At 53.3% G+C, this 21,788-nt stretch overlaps 7 protein-coding genes across 7 annotated transcripts; 2 read left to right on the top strand and 5 right to left on the bottom strand.

Annotated features, from left to right (window-relative positions):
- Positions 1–83: 83 nt before the first annotated feature.
- LRP88_00823 (glucose inhibited division protein A-domain-containing protein) lies at positions 84–4,244 on the bottom strand (the record flags this gene model as incomplete). The annotated part of the gene is made up of 4 exons (XM_083237527.1): positions 84–1,721; positions 1,778–2,042; positions 2,611–3,062; positions 3,117–4,244. 4 exons carry the CDS (start codon positions 4,242–4,244, stop codon positions 84–86), a joined length of 3,483 nt encoding a protein of 1,160 aa, XP_083106032.1.
- A 433-nt stretch (positions 4,245–4,677) lies between these two features.
- LRP88_00822 (ERMES complex subunit MMM1) lies at positions 4,678–5,953 on the top strand (the record flags this gene model as incomplete). The annotated part of the gene is made up of 2 exons (XM_083237526.1): positions 4,678–4,712; positions 4,771–5,953. The coding sequence occupies 2 exons, from the start codon at positions 4,678–4,680 to the stop codon at positions 5,951–5,953; spliced, it is 1,218 nt and encodes a 405-aa protein (XP_083106031.1).
- A 292-nt stretch (positions 5,954–6,245) lies between these two features.
- LRP88_00821 (CAAX prenyl protease) lies at positions 6,246–7,463 on the bottom strand (the record flags this gene model as incomplete). Its single annotated transcript, XM_083237525.1, has 3 exons — positions 6,246–6,713; positions 6,873–7,253; positions 7,410–7,463. The coding sequence occupies 3 exons, from the start codon at positions 7,461–7,463 to the stop codon at positions 6,246–6,248; spliced, it is 903 nt and encodes a 300-aa protein (XP_083106030.1).
- A 3,437-nt stretch (positions 7,464–10,900) lies between these two features.
- Positions 10,901–13,541, top strand: LRP88_00820 (uncharacterized protein; the record flags this gene model as incomplete). The annotated part of the gene is made up of 3 exons (XM_083237524.1): positions 10,901–12,768; positions 12,817–13,215; positions 13,358–13,541. 3 exons carry the CDS (start codon positions 10,901–10,903, stop codon positions 13,539–13,541), a joined length of 2,451 nt encoding a protein of 816 aa, XP_083106029.1.
- Positions 13,542–14,367: 826 nt separating this feature from the next.
- LRP88_00819 (lysophospholipid acyltransferase) lies at positions 14,368–16,119 on the bottom strand (the record flags this gene model as incomplete). Its single annotated transcript, XM_083237523.1, has 3 exons — positions 14,368–14,876; positions 14,926–15,944; positions 15,995–16,119. The coding sequence occupies 3 exons, from the start codon at positions 16,117–16,119 to the stop codon at positions 14,368–14,370; spliced, it is 1,653 nt and encodes a 550-aa protein (XP_083106028.1).
- A 1,906-nt stretch (positions 16,120–18,025) lies between these two features.
- LRP88_00818 (GDP-mannose transporter) lies at positions 18,026–19,355 on the bottom strand (the record flags this gene model as incomplete). The annotated part of the gene is made up of 4 exons (XM_083237522.1): positions 18,026–18,462; positions 18,511–18,891; positions 18,940–19,030; positions 19,092–19,355. The coding sequence occupies 4 exons, from the start codon at positions 19,353–19,355 to the stop codon at positions 18,026–18,028; spliced, it is 1,173 nt and encodes a 390-aa protein (XP_083106027.1).
- Positions 19,356–19,908: 553 nt separating this feature from the next.
- On the bottom strand, positions 19,909–21,004 carry LRP88_00817 (SDR family oxidoreductase; the record flags this gene model as incomplete). The annotated part of the gene is made up of 2 exons (XM_083237521.1): positions 19,909–20,826; positions 20,882–21,004. The coding sequence occupies 2 exons, from the start codon at positions 21,002–21,004 to the stop codon at positions 19,909–19,911; spliced, it is 1,041 nt and encodes a 346-aa protein (XP_083106026.1).
- Positions 21,005–21,788: the final 784 nt, after the last annotated feature.

Here is a 21,788-nt window from a genome sequence, read left to right as displayed (position 1 = left end):
CTATTTTAGATATTTGTACATTTCTTCATACAAGGGGAAAACTCAATCCAAAGCTTGTTTATTTCCCTTTTATTTCCCTATGTTTAAGGGACCTCGCCTAAACTCTCTCGATATGGGTTTCGTCTGACGTAGGCCAGGAGTCGTAGACTTCCTGATGGAGTCACACCCTCGACTCGTCGAGCCTGGGCGAGAGTCTCTGGCCTGGCGACCTTGAGGGCTTCCTTCTCTGAGATGGCAAGGCCGGGAATCTTATCGTAGTTAAGATTCGTGGGGATGTGGACACGCTCGTCGTTGGTGAACTGGCTGCGTTCTGCCTCTTGCATCTTGATATAGGGGGCGTAAAAGGCCTCGATGGCAACACGACTGCGTACACGCGGCGAGTAGCTCATTATATCGGGTACGACGGACACTAGCTGCTCAAGCTCAATGCGTGTGTTGGAACTTGAGAGCCGGAGCATGTCGAGACCATCACGTCGGGCCGTGTTGCGCTTCAGATGGAAGCCTTTTTCGATCCACTGCGCCGGGCTCAGGGATACAGACCGGAGGGCCTTTGTGAGGTCGTCCATTTGCTGACGCTCATCACTGTATACTCTCCATCGCTTGTCCGAGATGACGCCCCATTCATGACCCTTGGATGTAAGTCGGAAGTCGGCGTTGTCAGCTCGGGCAGCCATTCGGAATTCGCTGCGTGAAGTGAACATTCGGTACGGCTCAGTGACGCCCTTGGTGATGAGGTCGTCGACCATGATGCCAATGTAGCCATCGCCTCGTGATAGGGACACGCCTGGGAGACCCTTGGCTGCACGACCTGCGTTGATACCCGCGAGAACTCCCTGACCTGCAGCCTCCTCGTAGCCTGTGGTTCCGTTGATCTGTCCGGCCAGGTACAAACCGCTAATGGCCTTTGTTTCCAACGTTGACCTTAGGCCGCGAGGGTCGATGTAGTCATACTCAACTCCATATCCGGGCTGGAGCATCTTGGAATCCTCTAAGCCTGGGATTGTCCGAAGAGCTTGCTCCTGGGCGTCTGCAGGAATTGTCATTGACAACCCGTTCGGGTAGACGATGGGGCTGTCGAAACCCTCAGGCTCGAGCCAGACGATATGTCGGTCCTTGTCGGCGAAGCGGATAACCTTGGATTCCAGAGAAGGGCAGTACCGCGGTCCCTTGATGGTCTCGCGGATGTGGATCGTCTTGTCGAGGTTATCCCGGACAATCTGGTGCGTCTTCTCATTCGTATAAGTCACACCGCAAGTAAGCTGCTCCTCCACTGCCACCGTATCATTGAGGTAGCTAAACGGAGAAGGAGGATCATCTCCGTATTGCTTTTCCAAGATGTCGAACTTGATACTGTCCCGGGCGATTCTCGGAGGTGTACCCGTCTTGAGGCGTCCGAGCTGAAAACCCGCATCCCGGAGTGACTTGCTCAGGCCAAAGGTAGCAGCCTCTCCGATGCGACCAGCAGGATAGCACTCGAGACCAATATGTATTTCGCCGCCGAGAAATGTTCCCGTCGTGATGATGACCTTGCTCGTGGGGAGGACCTGACCCGACTCGAGTCGCACACCGGCGATGCGACTTGAAGCGCCATCTACGGGCTCCTGGTCTGAAAGGACGATGTCGGAGACGCTGTCGAGGACGATAGATAGGTTCGGGTACGAAGAGAGTTCCTCCCTCATGTATTTCTTGTACAAGTCTCGATCGATCTGCGCACGAGGTCCCTGTCGCAATAATTCATTAGCTTATCAATCTCGTAAAAGCCAGCAGTGCCACAAACCCAAACCGCCGCTCCTTTCCGTCGGTTCAACACGTGAAACTGGACGCCCGCCTTGTCAATGATCCTCCCCGCCAAACCATCGAGCGCATCAATCTCCCGGATGATGGTTCCCTTGCCAATTCCTCCGAAACTCGGGTTGCACGAGCATGTCCCCAGGTTGTCAATCTTCGGTGTGATCAAGGCCGTCCGGGCTCCGGCTCGTGCGGCCGCGGCGCATGCTTCGGCGCCAGCATGGCCACCTCCAATTACCACCACGTCAAAAGGCCTATGGCGGGCTGTTAGACAAGATTGCGATAAGCGACAGGGCAATATTAGGGCTCACCTTGAGTCGCCGGAGACTGTCGCGAGATGCCGTCGCCTGCTAATCTGCCATTGACGTCGCCAGACGGTTGGCCTTGGTCTTAATAGGGAACGCATTGCATGTCGTCGCTTGGGATGCAAAATTCGCCTTTCGCCATCCAATGTTGAAATCAATCAGTTGCCATTAATGGAGTTGCGACTAGCCGAAATATGACGCTATCGAGTTGAACTACCTACCAACCTAAGTACCTACCTAAACACCAAAACCAGGCTCTCTAGTCCCTGTAGACACTCTCAGAGCTTTTCAGACCCGATTCTAGACTAAAAAGAGACCTTAAAACTCATCGCTGTCATAAAAGAATACACCTTCTCTAACCATTTATCGCCTGCCCCGAGCCTCTGGCCATGAGGTGACAGCATCATCAACCTCTTCCAAGAACGAGGCCGAGTTGTGGATTGTTGTACCGCCGAGTACGATTCGCACGCCGGGGCTCGTCGCATTCAAACCTGCAATCAGCTTTGCCTCCTCATACGTAGCTCCACCGGCAATGAACACGATAATGTCCTGAGGCTTGTCCTTGGTCGTGCCCCCACCCTCCACGAACGGATACTGCTGTTCCTTTAACCTGCCCTTGATCATGTTCTGGAGGGTGCTCTCAAGAAGTGGGCTGTGCTGCGTGTAGACGTTCTCAACACCCTTGAGACCCTTGAAACGGCTCGACGCTCCAGAAAAGATGCCGGCTGACTCAAAGATTTCCGAGATTCCACTTTGGGACTGAGACGCCTGAAGTGATGCGTGGTATGCTGCCAACTTATCGACAAGCTCTGCCTGCCGATGGGCCACACCGCCAGCTGCAACGAGGAGGTCTGTGAGCATGGCAAGCGAGTTTGAGGGATGCTTCTGATATCGAAGAGCATACAGGGCCACTAGGCCAACCTTGCTTTCTGGAGTGACGTTGGGAGACTGGATGAGCCGTTGGATGTTCTGTTACTTGGTTAGCGACGTCGAACTCTAGCATCAAAGTGGTAATATTATTACCTTGACGTCAGTTCCATGATTCTCGTTGCAGGCCAGGCTCTGTTCCAGCTCGCTGACCTCGAGCAAGTTCTCCGCTGCTACCCTCCGACTGAGTTCCGAAACCAGCGTGACATGTTTGCTAACATTGCCAGAGAGCTTGCGAAACTCGGGATACTCCTCGATGAATCGTTTCATATCGGATATTGACTCGATATTTTCGTTGTTCTTGGTCTTGGACTGAAACTGGCCAACGTACTCCTTGATGTTGCCTCCCAGGTCGCCAAAGTTGAGAAACATGTTCTTCTTGAAGAAGGGATCCTGATCCTGGGACAGAACAATCTCCTTCAGGTCCGGACCAACATCGGGGACGTCGCTCAAGTCGACACGGCCGTTCTGGATGCCCAGGAGGTGATGCACCATGGCCTGGTATGTCCACTGTGTAAGTAGTGGCGTCACGGGGTCCTCTCGACGATCCAGCACAAGAAGGATCGGGGGCGTGTCCACTGAACGGAACTCAAATAGTTGGTCCTCCTGGGTCATTAAATACCGGACCTCGGATGCCAATTTCTTGGCGATGGGGCTTGTCTTTTGGTATCTGATGAGAGGCTTCTTCTTAAGCGATAGGAGCACTGCTAGGAGGCCCTCGGCGCAGCGCTGTAGAGAGTCGGGATTCCAAGTATCGGGGCTGCCGGCCCAAATGCGGCGTTGGGGGAGTGTGAGGCCGATGGAGAAAAGATCCGGGTTGATGACGGTGTAATCGGCATAATGCTCCTGAATCAACTTGACCACCTCGTGGTCATCCGACTCGGCCAGGCGTTCCAGTGATGACTTCTTAATCACGTTTGTGAAATACAGTTGGTACTCTCCATACTTGGGGTCTCGCAGCTCGTCTATGAGCAGCTGGATGGTTTCGGGTGATGGTCGCACGACGCAGATACAGCGTAGATGTCGCATCCTCTCGCGGGTTGCACTGTCCAGACGGTCGATGAGGTAGACCTCGTGGCTGAGAAGGGAAGATTGTGTGATTGCGGTAGATACGATAGAAACAGTTTCCCTGTCAAGAAGGAGGATCTTCATCTTGGCAGACGACGTATCGGCCGTCGTAATGATCTTATTGATGTACCCAGAAATGGCCTGGGCGACGTCCATGATGGCGGCTGGTGCAGCACTCTACGGCTGCGCAGCGAGGTATTCCTTGGTTTTTCGGATACTGTATTCAATAGAATTGTGATGGAACAATTTCTGTTATTCGAACGTGTTGTGATTGTTTGTTGGGGAAATCGATGATGGTTCTTGCTTGCAGGGAGGCTGGTTGAGAGTAGTCGTCATGAAGTGAGCCCAGTAACAGCATGGCCACCCCGGTATCTGCATAACTCCGATTTCCCCCGGCAAGCTGAGAAGGAGCTCCACATGCAGCCAACCTCTTCATCATGAGTGCTCAGTGACATCAAAAGCTTGAATGGGCAACACCGTCATCATGTCGGACGGCTTCTATTGATCGCGTTGTACTTTCCTCGAGGCTATCTATCAAGGGCCCTTGAACCTTCTAGAAGCCCATTGATCCGCCCCTCCATCCTCAATCATGGGTGATACCTGTCCCCAGTCACCCGAACGGACGTGAGTATCAACGTACCCTGCATCATGTCAATTACCCGATCTGACAGTCTATGACCAGCCTGTCCTTCACGCAAGGCTTCATTGTCGGACAGATCTCGGTCGTTCTTGTATTGGCCGCCTTCATCAAGTTCTTCATCTTTGGTGACCCTCCTTCACCCGACGTCACCGCTTCCTTGAGGGCAACCGAGCGGCGGTCAAGGACGCTTGCTCATAAGCGCTCGTTGCTTAGTCTGCGCAGCTCTGGCAATCGTCAAGACAGAGAGTTGAGCCGCAAGAAGTCGAGCGTCCTCAGAAACCCTCCCGTTCTTACCATTGGGTCCATCCTCAGTAAGACGTACTACAACGTCGACAGCCATCAGCCCGAGAGTCTCGACTGGTTCAACGTCCTTATTGCGCAGACTATTGCTCAGTTCCGCAGTGATGCGCAACATGATGATGCCATCCTCAACTCGCTAAGCAAGGCGCTGAATGGGACCTCGCGCCCGGACTTTGTCGATGAGATCAGGGTCACGGAGCTGAGCTTGGGCGAGGACTTTCCCATCTTCAGCAACTGCCGCATCATCCCCGTTGATGAAGATGGAATGAGTCTTGGTATTGGAAAGAAGTTTGACCCGGCTACGGCAGCCAGAGATGGCACGCGCCTTCAAGCACGGATGGATGTTGATCTGAGCGACATGCTCACACTCGCCGTGGAAACGAAACTCCTACTTAATTATCCCAAGAAATTATCGGCGGTACTTCCTGTCGCACTGGCCGTCTCGGTGGTCAGATTCAGCGGCACACTCTCAATATCCTTCATCCCCAGCAACCCCTCTCAGCCGACCAGGATGATCTTCAACTTCCTCGACGACTACCGGTTGGACTTTTCCATTCGGAGCCTTCTCGGCAGCCGTTCTCGACTTCAGGACGTCCCCAAGATTGCTCAGCTTGTCGAAGCCCGCCTCCACCGGTGGTTTGATGAGCGAGCCGTTGAGCCACGGTTTCAGGAGATTGCCCTCCCAAGTCTGTGGCCGCGAAAGAAGAATACCCGAGGCCCGGATGACGGGCTGGCCGAGGGAAGTGCTTCCATGGGTCGGTCAAAGGGTAAGGATGTTGGCCGAGACTTGCGGGATGAGGTATTCGGAAGTGATGCAGGTAGTAGAGACCGAGCATCACTTCGTAATCGCCGAGGAACGAGAAGTGATAATAGTGACGACTTGTCGATGCCCGGATCGCTCCCTCGGTCTCAGAGAGGTACATAGCCATGTATTATTAGCATTAAGAAACACTCCAATTCACTTAATTATGAATCACTCGCACGGTTCTTGTCAGCTTCTGGAATGTACACATGACCGGCAGATGTCAATGGTTAGAGTTTCATTGCTCATTACGCGCACAGACAATAGCGTTGGATTATCCGGGCTTTCAGCGTTGACCTACACGTCTGCAACGCCGAGTCTGGGGAAGACGGCCATGGCGTAGTCTATGAAGGGAGATTCTTTATTAATTCTGGTCGTGTGGACGATCTAAGCGTGCGCCGTGACGGAGGTCATCTCAGAACTCGGCTAGAGCCATGGGAGTCTCGGTCAACGAGTACAAGTTCTGCAACCAGGCTACCAGACCAGCCACCAGGAGCACGTAATAGACGGCCGTATATCGCTTCCGAGCTGGATCATCTTCTGCTAGCCAATATGGGTCAACCTGGCCCCAGAAACGAGGCAAGCCCATGCAGTTACAGAAAGCATGGATAAGAACAACAGCCAGAAGACTGCCGGTCCTCAAGAACAAGAAGGTGGCATAAGCACCGAATAGTGTGGTGTAAGTCAGCTGGAAGAGGGATCGGAGAATGGCCACGGGAAGAGGAGTATGAGGGTGGGTGATTCGGAACTCATAAAAGTGGTGAAGATGAGCCAGTCCGAAGATGAGAGGTGAGAGGAAGATGGTGCCTGTAAGGCTGGCTCCAGAACGGAGGAGCAGTGGTACTCCAGCTGAACGGAAGAGACATTCTTCGGTGATTGGGCCCTTTCGGTAAATCAGTATTGAGACGGAAAAACCAGGCTAGAACAAGGTACAAGAAGCGGTGTGAAGAGGAGGCTGAAGTTGAGACGACTGCGGGGGTTGTTTGAGGATTGACAGGGGCGGCATGGGGGATATCAAGGGGACAAAGTCAAGTTCACGTACCGCTACCATGTTCCTCCAGGTGGGCCAGTCAGTCCAGAGGTCCCTGAGAGGTTGGAGATGAAGCCATTGCCTGGCGGCTCCGTCGACGACGAGCGACTCATACAGGGGGCCGGCGAAGAGCAAGGCTGTGAGCCAGAGGGCCCGGGCAGCGTCGACGAGGCCGACGGGCCAGTAACCCATGAAATGCAAGGGGTTGGGGATGGCGATGGCGGCGTGGGACGAGAGCAGGTACAGCGTCACGAGGGAGCAGATGGCTGTCGACAGCGAGACGACAAAGATGCGCGCGCGGATCGCCTCGGGGGCATCCCTAGAGCGGGTTGGCGAGGGCCTTGTGGCCGCTGAGAAGTAGAGTGGGATGACATAGACGAGGCAGTAGACGACCTGTTTTTTAATGGTTCAGATGATGCAAGTCAACACTACATGAGATGTGATCTCTTGATGCTGGGGGAGGTAGACAGTGATATGAACCAGGGGGTTGTGAGATTCCGTGAAGGTGGATGGCTCATGGTTGGGGGACTAGGAACAGGTGAGGCTCACCAACAAGGCCACGGCGTGAGGCGGTGCGAACCCCGCCGAAATCGAGGTAGACATTGAATGCTCTTGTGCGGAGGGCCTGTTTTTACTTTTCAAGCGGTTGTTGGTGAAGGATGAAGAAGGATAGGTTCAAGTTTGAGAGAAGAGAGAAGAAGAAGTAGCTGGCTAAAAGAAGAACCGAGTTGGAGGAATGTTAACGGGGCAAACAAGAGAGAAAACAGTCAGCATTACCGCACTCTTCTGTCAAAGAGAAGCCATTCAAAGAAACGAAACCGCCGGGCTAAGAAAAAAAAAAGAGGACCAGCATCCAAAAAGCACAGATTGTCCTCACCAGCCACAACTTGGTTGGATGCCATTGTCCTCAGAATTGGATCCATCCATTTTGCCTCAATGGAGTATGCTTGCTTGGGTAAGCAGACTGGCACTCTTCTCCCCCACGGGAATAATGACATCCATCCACCACGGGGAAAAAAGACCATCCCAATGTGAAAAAAATGTGCAGGGTCTTTACGGGAGCTAGTGAGGGATAACCGGGCACTTTTCCTCTTCTTTTTCTCCCCCTGGCATTGCTCGTCCTTCATTTCAACGTGCATACGAGCTATGGGGGGCATGCGCGGCTTCCGCATGCGGTGAGCTACAAGGTACATAAAAGTCCTGGGAAGCGAAATGATGTGGAGATGTGAGTTATAACGCGCTCTCATAAGGGACCTAATGAAAGCAGGACACGAATGTTTTGTAATATCCCGAGCTGGTCAGTTGGGAGATGAATTTGTGAACGGGACAAGATGTCCATCGACAGTCGTGCATGACTAGTGTAGCCGCACACTCATCCGTCTGTCTGCTCAGCCACCACAGACATTGACGAGATCCCCTTACCTCAGCTCAGGCAAGGGCATGAATCAAGGCGAGAGACGGCGAGTGACGGTACCTGCATTAGGTTCAGCGGGCCCCGGCACCAAGGAGAGACTCTTCCGTGGTCGCTGACCGATACGTAAGAGCATGAGGAAAGGAATCGTCGAGAGGACTTGTTGGCTCAGACCAGCTACACCGAGCATGCCGAGAAGCATGACGGCATGGAGAGTATTGTATAAGAGACCAGGTCCATCTCATCTGAGAAGGGACCTTCTGTTGGCTTTGCGGTCAGGTCTTCATGCTTGAGACATTGAAAGACAAGACTGAGAGACAAAGCTCGTCGGCAAGCTGCCGACACTAGCCAGCGATAGTCCGACAATCAACAGTCTCACCTGTCTGCCCTAGACCGAGGTTTGGAGCCCCCATGGGACACTAAAATAGAGGGAGAGACGCGACTTAATAAACACGGAGACGCGAGCCTGACACGTCTGACAAAGACATCAGCGGAGCCAGAGTGGAAGATCTCGTCCGCGGCGCCAAGCTAGGGCAAAGCTTAAAAAAGAACAGAGACGTCTTGAAAAGTTGTAAGTCCCCAGCGAGGAATGGCTGTCGATGGCCTGGACACAGAGGACACAGAATGCGACCTGGTGGAGAGAAACAAAAAGGTCACGTTTAGGTGTTTCTGCAGGTCTCGGTTTCGAGAGGCGCCCTCTCTCGGCTGGTGGATTGGAACAGACGCCGCGAGGACCATGTACATGTGCCCGCACCGGATTTGTTAGGCGGAGAAAGTACCTGGTCGCTTTAACAAGTTTGCGACATTCAGGTAAAACAAGCGCCAGAAGCAGAGACAACAGAGGCGGCCAATTTCGACGGCCCTCGACTTTCGAAACTGCTTCTTTTCGTTCCAAGAAAAGAACAAACGCAAGAGTTTATCCCGGTTTTTGTGAGATCGAATGGCTGACGGTAGTTGATGCCCATGAAGGGATCCTGTATTGCTGCCGGCACATCGTCATTCTGTGCCCAGGCTCCCCCATGGCTTGACCACTTTGGGCAGAGCACCCATTGAAGGCTTGCCACCTGGCCGAGGTGGTCCCAGTTAATCTCTCTGCTCTCTAAGAGCCTGACCTTTTTTGTTCGCTGTTCCAGAAAGACAGAGGTCAGCGACATCTTACGAGCAGCGGGCTGGTGTTTGCAGGGAACCATGTGCTATTGGGCGTCGAGGCAGAGCATCGTCCCCGCCAATAGTGTCCCGATAACCCAATCAGTTCAGACAGATTTGCCCACAACCTTTAGAGGTGCAGTCTCTGAGGGGACAAATCAGAACTCGTCGTGGACACAACCGTTTTCATTGCCCTCTTCCCCTGAGATTTGAAGCCTGATTGATTCGCTGCCCCCCTCTTCTACAATAACCTTCCCTTTGGAAAAGGAAAAATTCTCTTCAGATCTCGCCCAGCCCCCGTCCCAAGTTGCGGTGTCTTCAAGACACCTAGACCGAGATGTCAGAACCACCACCCCTATCTCAGCACCCTAGCTCCCCGTCTCTCCCCCCTGGTTCAACGGTCCCCATCGCCGCCGCCGCGCCTGCAGGAGGGAACCCTGTTGCAGCTAGGTAATATCCCATCGCCGCTAGCTGCAGAATCGCCTCCATGGCGCTTCCAACAACTGGTTCACGTCGGTCGATTGCACTCCACGTCACCGGCTCCAGGGGGGAGGATCCAATAGCGGCGCCATCATCTGTTGTAGACAGGCCCTGCCTGACGGGATCTCAGGTAGGTTATGTTCCACACAGCCTGTAAGGGGAAGGGAAGCTTTCCAGCCATCGTCTGTGTGCCCCAGGGCTGCTTGTGCTTGTGCTTCGTGCGTGTGCTTGTGCGTCGGCCGTCCGCCTAAGGGATCGCTTGACAGCCTCCTCTGTAGCTTGTTCAGGTCACTGCAACCTAAGGTACCTTAGTACCTACTCTGGCCGCTGCTCCTGCCGCCCGTGGTCGCATGTGGAGGCGACCTGTCTTGCCCTTTTCTCTCTTGAAGCTACCTACCCGCCCGCTCCTTCCCCATGATCCCATCCATGGATCTCTCGTCTTTCTCCTTCCGTCAATCGTTTCCAGTCCTCCTCTCCCCGTACATTCACTCGCTATAATCGGCCACTGGCCAGTCACTCATTCAATCTTTTGATCTTTCTCACACTCCTTGCTTCTCCCTCTATTCGTTTGATGCTTCATTGATTATTCTTTCTCTTCTTGGTTCTTACCCTTTTTGGCCTCATCTTTTACACACCACCCGTCCAGTCAGACAAGATTTCACGACCTCAAGATTCAACTTCACGATAGTTTGGATATCTGGTATTGGGTTGCTCCGACTATTGCTTGCTCGACTCTGTTCCAAAATTTTGGTGCTCTATTAATGCCATCTTCTCGCTGTGGCTCTTAATTCCTCCGTCGACCTCTCCCATCCCGGCCGTGGCCCTTCTCACGACCTCCGAACCCCTGACCCACCCCGGCTCCGACAGAATCGACGTCTACGCTTCAACGATAATTCTTTGAGAGATCAATTGATCTTGTCCATTCTGGGGACAAGATTGGCAGCTTCTTCTTTTTCTCCTCATGTTGTGGATAGAACGGCCATTGCCGCCAAGCGCGTAGAGCATGTCGGTTTCACCGTCTTGCTCTCCGCCGAGACGGGCCTTACACGAGCGCACCGACTCCGAGAACAACCGCCTCCAGATTCGAATCGTTCCTTACAGTCCGCCCCGAATCGCCTCCGACGGCACAACGCCCCGGCCCGTCTCCTACGCCGATGCGAGTACCGAGACCGATCCGGAGCTTAGCCAAGTCTGCTGCGACCCGTTACATTCCTCAAGTCCACTCTTTGAAACGCCTTCACCATCCCTGCAGCGGGGCAGGACTCGAAAGGCTGCACTATCGCCTTCACCATTGAGCCGTCACCCTCAATATCCTTCCTCTGACATCGAGCTGAGCCCTTCTCCCTGGACGCCGCACAACGATGCCGACGACGAGACTTCCGATGTTTCACATCCGCGCTCCCGCGAACCCTCAACTTCTCCTCGACCCCCATCTCGCCGGAAGGTGATCAATGTACACGCCGACAAGACCTTTTCTGTACATCCTCAAGAGGCCTCAACTTCGTCGAGAGTCGACTCTTTCTGGTCTCGATCTTTCACAACCGGCAGCAGTTCCTTTGGTCGGGCATCATTTGGTCGAGGATCCTTGGGTCAATTCAGTGAAGACCGTGCCAGCCGCCCAAGTTCTCCCTTGACGCCTCTTACAGAGCGAAGTTCCAAGTCACCAATACCTTCTTCGCCACCACAAGCTCTCGCTAGCCCTGACAATTCCTCGCCATGGAACTACCGCATGTTTGGGGGTTTGCGCAAGGTGCCAACCACACCTGATGTGAAACAGTCACAGTTGCAGATTCCGGGACCAGCTCCTGAACTGCCTCTCCCCCCTCTGCCTGAGATTGAGTTCTCAGACCCAGGAGTTGGCCCGTCTTCGCAGTTGCTCAACCAAAAGATGTCGTTTCAGTCGACTCTTTCCGAGCAATCAAGATCAACCCTGTCTGACAGGACCAACTATAAAGTCTATGGCCAGAGCTCCCCAGTGGCTGTTGCCGATTTGACCAGCTTGCCAGCATCGTCTATTCATTCCAACATTGAGCTAATCGGCGATCCATCATCAGTGGATCCCTCCTTGCATGACAATACTCGTCCCCCTACAAGGGACAGCGAAGCGAACTACGTAGTTCATGGTCACTCAGCCTCTTCATCCGTTGTTGCTGTCAAGACCCGCGTAAGGCCAGAGTACTCTCAAGAGAGTCTCGTAGTTCCTCCTCTGCGAACTAGGAGGAGGCGGTCCTCAGACACTTTTGGTCTCGTCAAGACTCGGTCCCGTGAGACTCTTCGAACAGCATCGCTGACCTCGTTGTCGACAATCTTCACTCAAGAAGCCACTCGTGGCCTCTTTGTTGGACCTGCCACCATTCTGCACCACACTGGCCCAAGCTGGTATGACCCTGCCGCTGCTAAGAGCCCCAACATCAACACTCCTCGCTCCCACCAATGGAGCGCTCAGCTCTCAACTGTCATGTCAGAAAGCGAGGGAGGTAGTGAGCCGGCATCTCGAGCTCTATCTCTCTCTTCCGTCCCCGGCAGACGCGGCAGCGGTCTGGGTAGCAGCCACAGCAAATACGTCTTGAGCATGGCTTCTTCGCTCGCTGGCCTTGAGGAGCATATCGAGGCATCCTCTCATCACTCAAGAAACAGCTCACTGGAGCCCCCTGCGGCGGCATACGTTCGGGGATTGTCTCGTGACCCTGCAACGGGAACTATCCGTCTTATTCGCGACCATGATGAGGATGGTGATGGCCTCGCGGACCTGGAAGTCCTTCACCATCGCTCCTCACGGACACGGATGGGAAAGTTCTTGATGAGCTATGCCTCGGATCGGAGTCTCCGATCTACTGCTAGCTTCAATGCTGCCGTCCCAACCTGGGCAAAGTGAGTACAGATATGAATAACTGATGAACTTGTAACTGACTCTTCCAGGGTTTACTATGGTAGTGGCGAACGAAAATGGCTTGCTGCTCAGCCTTCCATGGAATCTATGTACTCTGAGTTCAGTGATAGCCAGCCTCCTGCTTCTTTCCTCAGCCGAACACCAAGCCAGGATGCGAATGTCACCAACATCCACAACCCTCGGCGCCGACCTCGAGAGCCTGTCCCTCGCCGGCGATCTGAGGCAGGCTCCATGGACATTACTCCTGCACCGCCAGCTCACCCTGTTATGACGGTTGTTCGCAACTTGAAGAAGCAAACCTCGAGCATCTGGTCGCCTCACCTGGCCCGTGACCGACGTCCTTTCCAGCACAGTATCTGGCAGCCACCAACCTCAGACTGGGAAGCCCGGAGCGAGTTGACTGGACGACGAAATGCCCAGGTCACGATGTTTGTAGTGGGATTTATTTTCCCTTTGGGTGAGTTTATTGACATCATCTCTTGACCAATCACTAACTGTCACAGCGTGGATGTTTGCTGCATGCATGCCCCTTAAGCCAGTTCAGTCGGAAGATACTGAACGCAACCACAGCACATCTAAACTGGAGGTGCGACGCAACCCATCTGGCCAGACGATTCCCGAAGAGGACCACGTCTTCACCAGCGCAATCTGGTGGAGAAAGGTCAACCGTGGCATGTCCATCATCGGCTTGCTCATGGTCGGCGCCATTATCGCCCTCATCGTGACTGGCGTCAGAGCTCACTGGGGCCATTAATATTCGACAACCAATAAGATATCACGTTCTGATGACCTGAGTCGGGACACGATCCCTGACATTGAAACCCACTATGGAACTTCACGGCATCTCAACGATTGACGACGACACATCACGACGATACTTTTGTTTTTGCTTATCGATCAACTTGGATCTTTCAAGTCTCACGATCTTTTACGCACCTTGTCAAAAAGCTTCAACGACCAACGATTTTATTCTGAACAAACACCTTCGACGAGACACGATGTTTTTTGAATTTTGTTTTACTTTTCATGTCTCAACGTTTCAACGACATACGATTTGCCCCTTTTTGAATTCCTTTGCCCAAGACACACTTACACGACACACCGTCCCCTTGGATCTCATTTACTCGAGACTTGCAACACTGCAAACCATTCCTCTTTTACAAAAACAACTTACATGGGCTCTTGTACCACCAATCTACCAATCATATATGGATCAATCCGTCCGTATACCTGTACTATAGTTGGATCTGGCAGCAATGCTGAGCGGGAGAAAAAAAGGACTGACAGCATGAAGACGCTCATTCTTACGATACCATGTAATTACCATACCATACCAGGCCCTGAGCACTCGCACTCGGGCGTCACAGGAGAGCCGCCATGGCTTATCCCAGAGATAGACTAATGAATATCATGTAGAATCTACAGTACCGACTTGAGACTAAAGATTGATTCATTCCATCGTTGATGTCTTACATGCGCTTACAAGCTAACTTCCCAAGACCTGAAACAGACACACCATGATAACACCGGATTGATTGCTTCGTGGAGATGAGATGTGCGCCACACCGCACCTGAGATGATTACTCGGTATGAGCCTTGGTCCCGTTGGTCCCGTTGGTCCCGTTCATCCCGTTGACCTTTAGCTGATGGGCTTCAAAGTCAGCCCTGAGCTTCTTTTGTCTGGCCTCAACCTCGGCCCGAATCTCCTCGACGGCTTCGTTGATGTCGCCCTCCGGATCCTTAGAGATGCCTAGGATGGGTTCCTTGCCCGTCAGGCTATCCGTGCTGAGGGAGCGGACCAACTTGGCACTCGCTCGGCCCTGGCGCTTCTCGAGCTGCTTCTTGAGGGCGAGCTTGCCGGGGGAGTGGAAGAAGACGAGGGACAGTGCGGTCCAGACGATGGCGTAGAAGTAGACGCGAGACCAGGCTAGGAGAGAGCCCTTGAGGGAGAGGACCAGGAAGGGCGCCGTGACAAAGGTGAAGGTGAGCTGGGTGGCGAGGTAGGATGCGAAGTCGTAGTACTTCTTCTTGGAAGTGGGGTTTCCGGTCACGGGGTCGAGGAAGAAGGGGCGGACGTGGCGACGGAAGTCTGGGGGAGGTTAGCATGTTGATGTGGCTGTAGATCTTGAGAGACTCACGCTTTGCGGCTGTCTGGATAAAGCTCGCGAGGACAAAGCTCAGATAGTAACCCGGGTAGAAGCCGTGCCACAGGGCACTGGTTCCAAATGTCATGAGACTGGCGCGGAAGCCGGGCTTCTTACCACGAGGCGTGACGCGCAGATAGACGTAGTTCCTGAGCCAGTTGTTGGTGTTCATGTTCCACCCGCCGAGGTAGCCTCGCGGGTTCTGGGCCGTCTCGACAGCCCAGGGGTCAATGTTCTGCAGACGGTTCCATGAGATCTTGCCAGTAACAGGATCCACGCCGTTGTAGCCCAGACCCGCGAGGATGCAGGAGCCTTCGGTCAGGTACCAGACACCGTAGTACTTGAGGCGCGCTGTGAAGCTGACCATGTAGAGGGACCAGATTCGGCGGAGGAGGCCGTACTCGACGAATGAGTCGGCTGTTAGCATGCTGGGGTAGTAGGAGCCGCTGAAGCCCATGAAGAGACCGATGAGGACGAGGCCGCTCACGGCCTTCCAAGCAGCAGGGCCACCACTTCGAGGGATCTTTCGCTTCTTCCTGACGGGAGGCTTCTTGGCTGGATCAACGTTGGAGACGTCAAACATGGTTGTGTCAAGCCATTGTCGGTAATCGGTATAGTCAAAAGACGGACCGGCGAAGAGGGCGGGGAAGAAGAGAACCCAGCCAGCATAGTCAAGCAGAGGAGGAAGCTCCTTGAGCCTATTCCTCTTCTGAGAGTCGGACAGCTGATCATCAGGGAGCTGACCGTCTGCGACGTTCCAGCAAAAGGCGCTCAGCTTCATGAGGAGCACCATCTGGGCTCCGGTGACGTCGACACTCGAGGGGTCGTCGGCGATCTGGCGGTGGATGTGGTTGACCGACATGTGACCCATGACAAAGGCGAAGCCAATCCATGGCATATAAGGGCTCGTGCGGAGGAACTTTGCGAGGCAGTAGGTGCCGCCGGCGCTGATGAGGAGGGTGCGGATGCCGTCCCAGAGGTCGAAGAGGCCGACGAGGTAGAAGAGGGAGACGCTGGATTGTGTTAGCTTGGGCGCGTGGATTAGAGGTATTCGAGGTTGTACCTGATGATGAAGAGGTTCTTGGCATCTGGTCTCGAGTCGGGGATTCGCTTCAGGAGAGCTGCGAAGGGGTAGGACAGGAGAAAGGAGGAGACTAGCTTGACTGAGAGTGGAGGTATTAGCGACATTATTGAGACTGTGTAGAGGATGATGAAGAAGAGAATCAACTTACGCTCATCAGGAGATGCACCAAGGCTATTAGCCAAGGCCTCGAAAGCTACATGCGAGATGAAAGTTAGAGATGGATAGCTTTGGAGGTTATCATGAAGCTTCTAACTTACGCCTGTGTAAGAAGAGCAGCATTCTGTCGCGGGCTCTAGTATAACGCACGAGAGGATAATAGAAAAAAAGGAATTGAGAAAAGGGATCGCGATGGTATATCCCTTATACCATGGCTTCAACAACTACCGAGACAAGCTCTTGGGGTGGGTAAAAGGAGAGAGCAGGTCAACGATGGATGCAAGGGACGAAAGGGAACGTGCTAGACGTCATAATCTTTTATCCCCAACATTTCTGTTGGAGAATGCGAAAAAAAAAAGCTTGGATGGGGAACAACTTGTGACGTCCTGAGCCCCACGTGGGGGGGCACGCCTGATTCACGTGTGCAACAAGGCGGGGTGATGCATTTAAATGATAACGGGAGCCTTCCTTTACGCGTGGTCTTACGGATAGAAGTGATCATGAGGTCCATCTTACTGTATCCTCTCGAGGCCTGGAAGCGAAGCACATGTCTGTGATTTGAATTGATATTGAACGGTTACTTATCTGTCTTGAAGACTCGCGGACGTTTACGTGATACAAAAGACGTTTTCACATGCAGCCCATTACACATAATCTGCAGCCGCCTCAACAGCTTCTTCAGCTCATCTCCAATCATCCAAACAGTATCTACAAAATGTTTCTATTCTGCAGGGAGAAAAAGGAGAGCAATCCAGAGTCAGGACTTTGCTTCGGAGTATGGCCATTTAGGGAACTTGCCAGCATAACATCCGGCCAACTACCGAGTTTGAAAGGGGAGAGCCGGGCGATATGAAACCTTTTCTACAACAAGGCTGCAAGACCACAAAAACCGTTGGGTGAGACAAAAGAAGGGGGAAAAAGTCATTGAATGACGGCCGCTTCCATGCACAACGATGCGCTATATGATGGCCCGCAGATCATGCATTTCACTGCGATTTTCACCCAAGCCGGGCGCTTCTCGTTGGCTTACTCGAGGGAGTTTGTTTGTCAAGGCTAGGCGTTTGCTCCCCCTTCTCGTTCACCAGGTCGTCTCGAGCTGAGCCGCAATCATGTAGGAGGCCCCCTCCAGGTAAGTCATTGTGATGAGATAAACAGGGGCATCTCTGGCACTCTTTGGACTCTGACCTCTCACCAGTCTACGGAGAGAGGCAAGGTGCGTTGCCGGTTGGCCTCAATCAGCCAAAGTACACATCATGGTCTAACAGCCAAACAAAGTAGTCCATGACCTTTTGGGGGGGCCGACAATACGGATGGCCTCGCTCTTCACTGCAATTTTAACCCAAGCCGCCCTTCTCGTCAACCAGCAGGACATCTCCAGAAAAGCAGCGATGTAGGCACAGCTTCCAGCTTCACTGCAGTTTTAACCCCAGCTGGGCGGTTCTCGCTCACCAGGGCCTGTATCATCGCCTTCACTGCAATTTTGGTCCCAGCCGGGCACTTAAACACACCACAACGTCGATAAACTCCCCTTGACAAGGCCTGAATTTGCGATAGGTTTACACTCCCGTGACTGTCTTGCAACAATGACTGCTTCATGCCGTGTATTGAACCATCAACCAAACGACCTAGAGCAAAGTAAATATGAATCCCACTGGTCCTTGTACTCCAGCCACGCCTTTGTCTAAGTCAATACAAGAGAAACCCCTCTGCGCCTGTGCTCATTAAAATACTGCACACGCACAGGAACCCGTTGTCTTTCTGCTCCGATTACATCTTTTATTCTATTTTCCCTTCTCGTGAAAACTCCCGGCAGTCTCCCCAACATCTTTCGCCGACTGGTCAAAAGCAAAACGTCTAAGAATTGGCATCGCGGGCGCTCTTAGCACTGGCGCTCATGGTTGGCCGCACTGTAGGTAGCGAGTTCCGGGATGAGACCGACTGTCGCACACGAGCCCAGGCGTAGACGATGCCACTGACGAAACCGATGAAGATAGCGGACACGCTGCCCACTGTAACGGGGGCTGAGAAGAAGACGAGACCGCTGATGGCGATGGGCAGCTTGTTGAGGGCACCCACCATGGAGTAGGTAGTAGAAGACGTAACTCGGATGCACCAAGCTGAGCAGTAAGAGATAAAGATAGCGGCGAGACCCGAGTAAATCATGCCGATAATGATCTTATTGCGTGTCTCCTCGGGGAAGTTGCGAGCAAAGTTAAAGGCGGACCAATCCTCGCTGATTAACGAGCACACCACAAGAACGGGAATCGTGAGAAGGTTGTTGTAGTACATGGCTAGAAAAGATCAGCAAACGGAGAATCAAGGCGTCATGTGTAACGTACTATCCCAATCCTTAAAGTTCATCTTCTTAATAACCTTGCGCATGCCAAGCACATAAGCAGCGCTGCAAAAGACGTTCATGCCCATCCAGGCGTATCCGGCGTTGAGGGTGGACATGGCAGCAGCCGAGTCGCCAGTGCCAAAGTCGCCGGCGATGGCGCTCTGGATATCGGCCCAAGCGGCCACGACGGAGCTCAGAACCATGAGACCAAAAGAGAGCAGGGCCATTGGGGTCACGCTGCCGCCGAACCAAAGCACCTCGCCATAGGCAATGACGATAATGGTCAAGTTCTTGAAGATGGTATAAACGGGAACCGAAAGAAATTGAAGCGATTTAGTGCTGGTGTAAATCATTCCAACCAAAAGGAGCGAGATAGGGAACCCTTCATTCTGTTAGCAGTGGTAGCATAGGATTGAAGCTGGGAACATACACTTCTTTGCCCTGTCGGGATCAAAGGGAGCCAGAACCTTGATCAGACCCAGCTGCTTGCATAGAGTAATGGTAGCAATGCACACAATGGCCTATACGCAACCCAACAGTCAGAACAACGCCTCAAACCCCAATCATGTATAGCAAGCATACCTGAACGGTCAAGTAGAAAAAGTTGAGGTTCCAGAAGCTACCCGAAACGACATACTTGTTCACCACCGTCATACTGATCGACGAGAAGCAGTACGCCACGATGGACAAGGGCGGGCTCTTCTCGAGCTGCTCCAAACTGTTCCCATGCATATTCGAGCCATAGCCGGAACGGGTCGGGGACCGAGCCAGAAAGGTGTCCTTCTCCTTCTTTCCGTAGTCGTCGTCCATGCGCACGACATAGTCCTCGTTCTTCTTATCCGTCATCGTGAACTAGTGTGTGGGGAGAAAACGAATTCGCGATCAGCGCTGGGATGTAACGGGAAGCGTCGGGTTCAGTCGTCGAGTGAGATGGATTGTGGACGAGGGATGGGATCGTGATCGAGTTTCGACTTGAAGATCTCGTCGGGGCGAGTCGCGTTCAAAGAGGGAATAAAGTAGAAAACGCGATGAGGGCTCCTCGTCCTTGTCCCTTTCTGTAAATCGATTTTCTTCTCCCTTCACCTGGCCAGAGCAAGATGCCACAGGTCGAGGGGCTCAAAGAAAGATAGGGAGACGTGGAGCAACCGGGCGCGTTGCGCTTAGTCATCCAGCCAGGGGTTGAACCTTTTCAGTGGGTAGGATCTCACCTCGGACCCCCTAGATGCGCATCTGACAGGTTGAGCCAAAATTAGCCCTGGAAGCTCGTAAAGAATTCGTGTAGAAAATCAAACCAAGCCAAGGGCAATCCCTAGGTCGCCCACTTGGTATGAAAGACTCTGGTGTGGCTGCCCTTGGTGAGCAAACCGCATATGTGTCTTGCCGTGGCTTCCGGGCATTTTCAAGTAGCGGCAGACGCAGCAGCCTCAGCTTCAGGCTGTGCCGATGATTCTTCACCGGCTTCCTTGTCGTCATCTGGCACTGGAAAGTTAAGATGCTTCCAATCCTCCAGCTCTTCCGTAACTGAGCGCATGCGGTCCCGAATGCTTTCGATAGCGTAGCTCCCCAGCAGCAGCCGCAGCGGTGGATACGAGCAATGCCCGAGCTGCCACACGAGCTCGGCGCACTTGACTGCGCTCGTGGGCCGATGCTTGTCACCGAGCCACTGCACGATGCGCCGCGCGTGTAGGGCCGGCGATGTCGGGTGTCCGTACGTCTCGCTCGGCGGCTTGACGAGGAAGTGGCCCCACGATGTCGGGAGCGCCGTGTCCTGCATCTCGGGCTCCTCTGGTCTCACATGGCCCGGCTCGATAAGAGTCGCCTTGATGTTGAAGGCATCCGTTTCGTAGAGCATCGCTTCTATGAGCCCCTCAACTGCGTATTTTGTAGCGCAGTAAGGACCGAGGCCGGGGACTCCCAGCGCACCTGAGGTTGAGCTGAAGATGAGATATCGTCCTGCGCCCTGCCTCCGGAAGTAAGGCAGCGTAGCATGAATGATGTGAAGTGTCCCCATAAAGTTGGTCTCAAACTGGTTCCGGATGTCATGCTCATCCTGATCCTCGCACGCGCCGATGACGCCGTACCCGGAGCAGTTGACGACGACGTCGATGCGCCCAAAGTGCTGAAGCGTGCGCTCGACGACGCGGTTCACGGACTCGCGGGCGCGAACGTCGCACAGCGCGCCGAGGCAATTCTCGTGGATGTTTTCCATGTCGCGGGGGCTCGTCTCAAAGACGCGCCCGACAGAGGTGACCTGATCTCCGTGAGATAGAGCACACTTGACGAGTGAGCGGCCCATCTGGCCAGTGCCCCCGAATATCTATCAACTGTAAGCATCTGGTTTGAATCGAGGGACCGTCTCAATGGCAACATACAACCCAGACCAGCTGTCTCGGGGGGGCGCTGCCCTGGGGAGGATCGCAACTCGCCGGGAGCTGTGGCACCCGCGATCTTGCTGATGCCTCGGTAACATCAGACGCTTCTGTTCTCGTGTCCATGGTTGGTTTCCTTTGCGCTTATACAAAGGCCGAATTGTTGATCTTTGGGAGTATGGCTGATGTTGAAGGAAGATTGAATCGATGACACCGCCCGTTGAAGGCTTAAACCCCAGGTTTTGGTTTTGGCGATGACTTGTAGCGGTGGCGGGGTTGAAGGTCCAAGTGTCTGTACGTATCGGTTCTCACGCCCCACACAAAATGAAGCTTCCTGGGGAAGAGACCGCAATTGCGACGGTAATATCACGTTTGACTCTATAATTGGTATATATTACGATCAGGAACCTTAATTGAGTTCAATGTCGTTCAAAAACTACAAACAATTGCTGCTGATTCGTTCATGCACCACAGTTGATCGGCGGCCGAGGTTCGGTCCACGTCTCTCCGGCATCCCGGTCCTTGGAACCAAGACCCGAAACCGGGCAGACCGGGACCACCTCCGAAAGGCTCCGGAAAGAAAGAGTAGAAATAATGGCAGCAAATTCTGGTTCATCAACTTACCAAATCTGCTTGGAGTCTAGAATGATAAGCACAGGTCTCACCTGTGGCGGCTTCACTTAGACCGTCCCTCGCAACTCCGCATTGCAGGGCCAATGCCGTGAGCCCGATTACTTGCTGACCAGGATGAGATCACTGACGCCCGCTACTCAAGCAGCTCTCGTCTAATTCACAGGATAATCGGAAGACCAAGGATCAAAACCTCGAGGATGGTAGAGACAGGATATAGTTGGCTACCTAGACTGGATATCTTCAAAAACTCCCGCTAAGTCTCGACTCCAACAGAATC

This window comes from Fusarium phalaenopsidis, assembly GCF_050370095.1.
Source record: "Fusarium phalaenopsidis strain FUZ10S chromosome Unknown contig_32278, whole genome shotgun sequence".
NCBI classification, from domain to species: domain Eukaryota; kingdom Fungi; phylum Ascomycota; class Sordariomycetes; order Hypocreales; family Nectriaceae; genus Fusarium; species Fusarium phalaenopsidis.
Note: the sequence above shows the minus strand (reverse complement) of the source record. Positions and strands in the feature narration are given on the sequence as shown.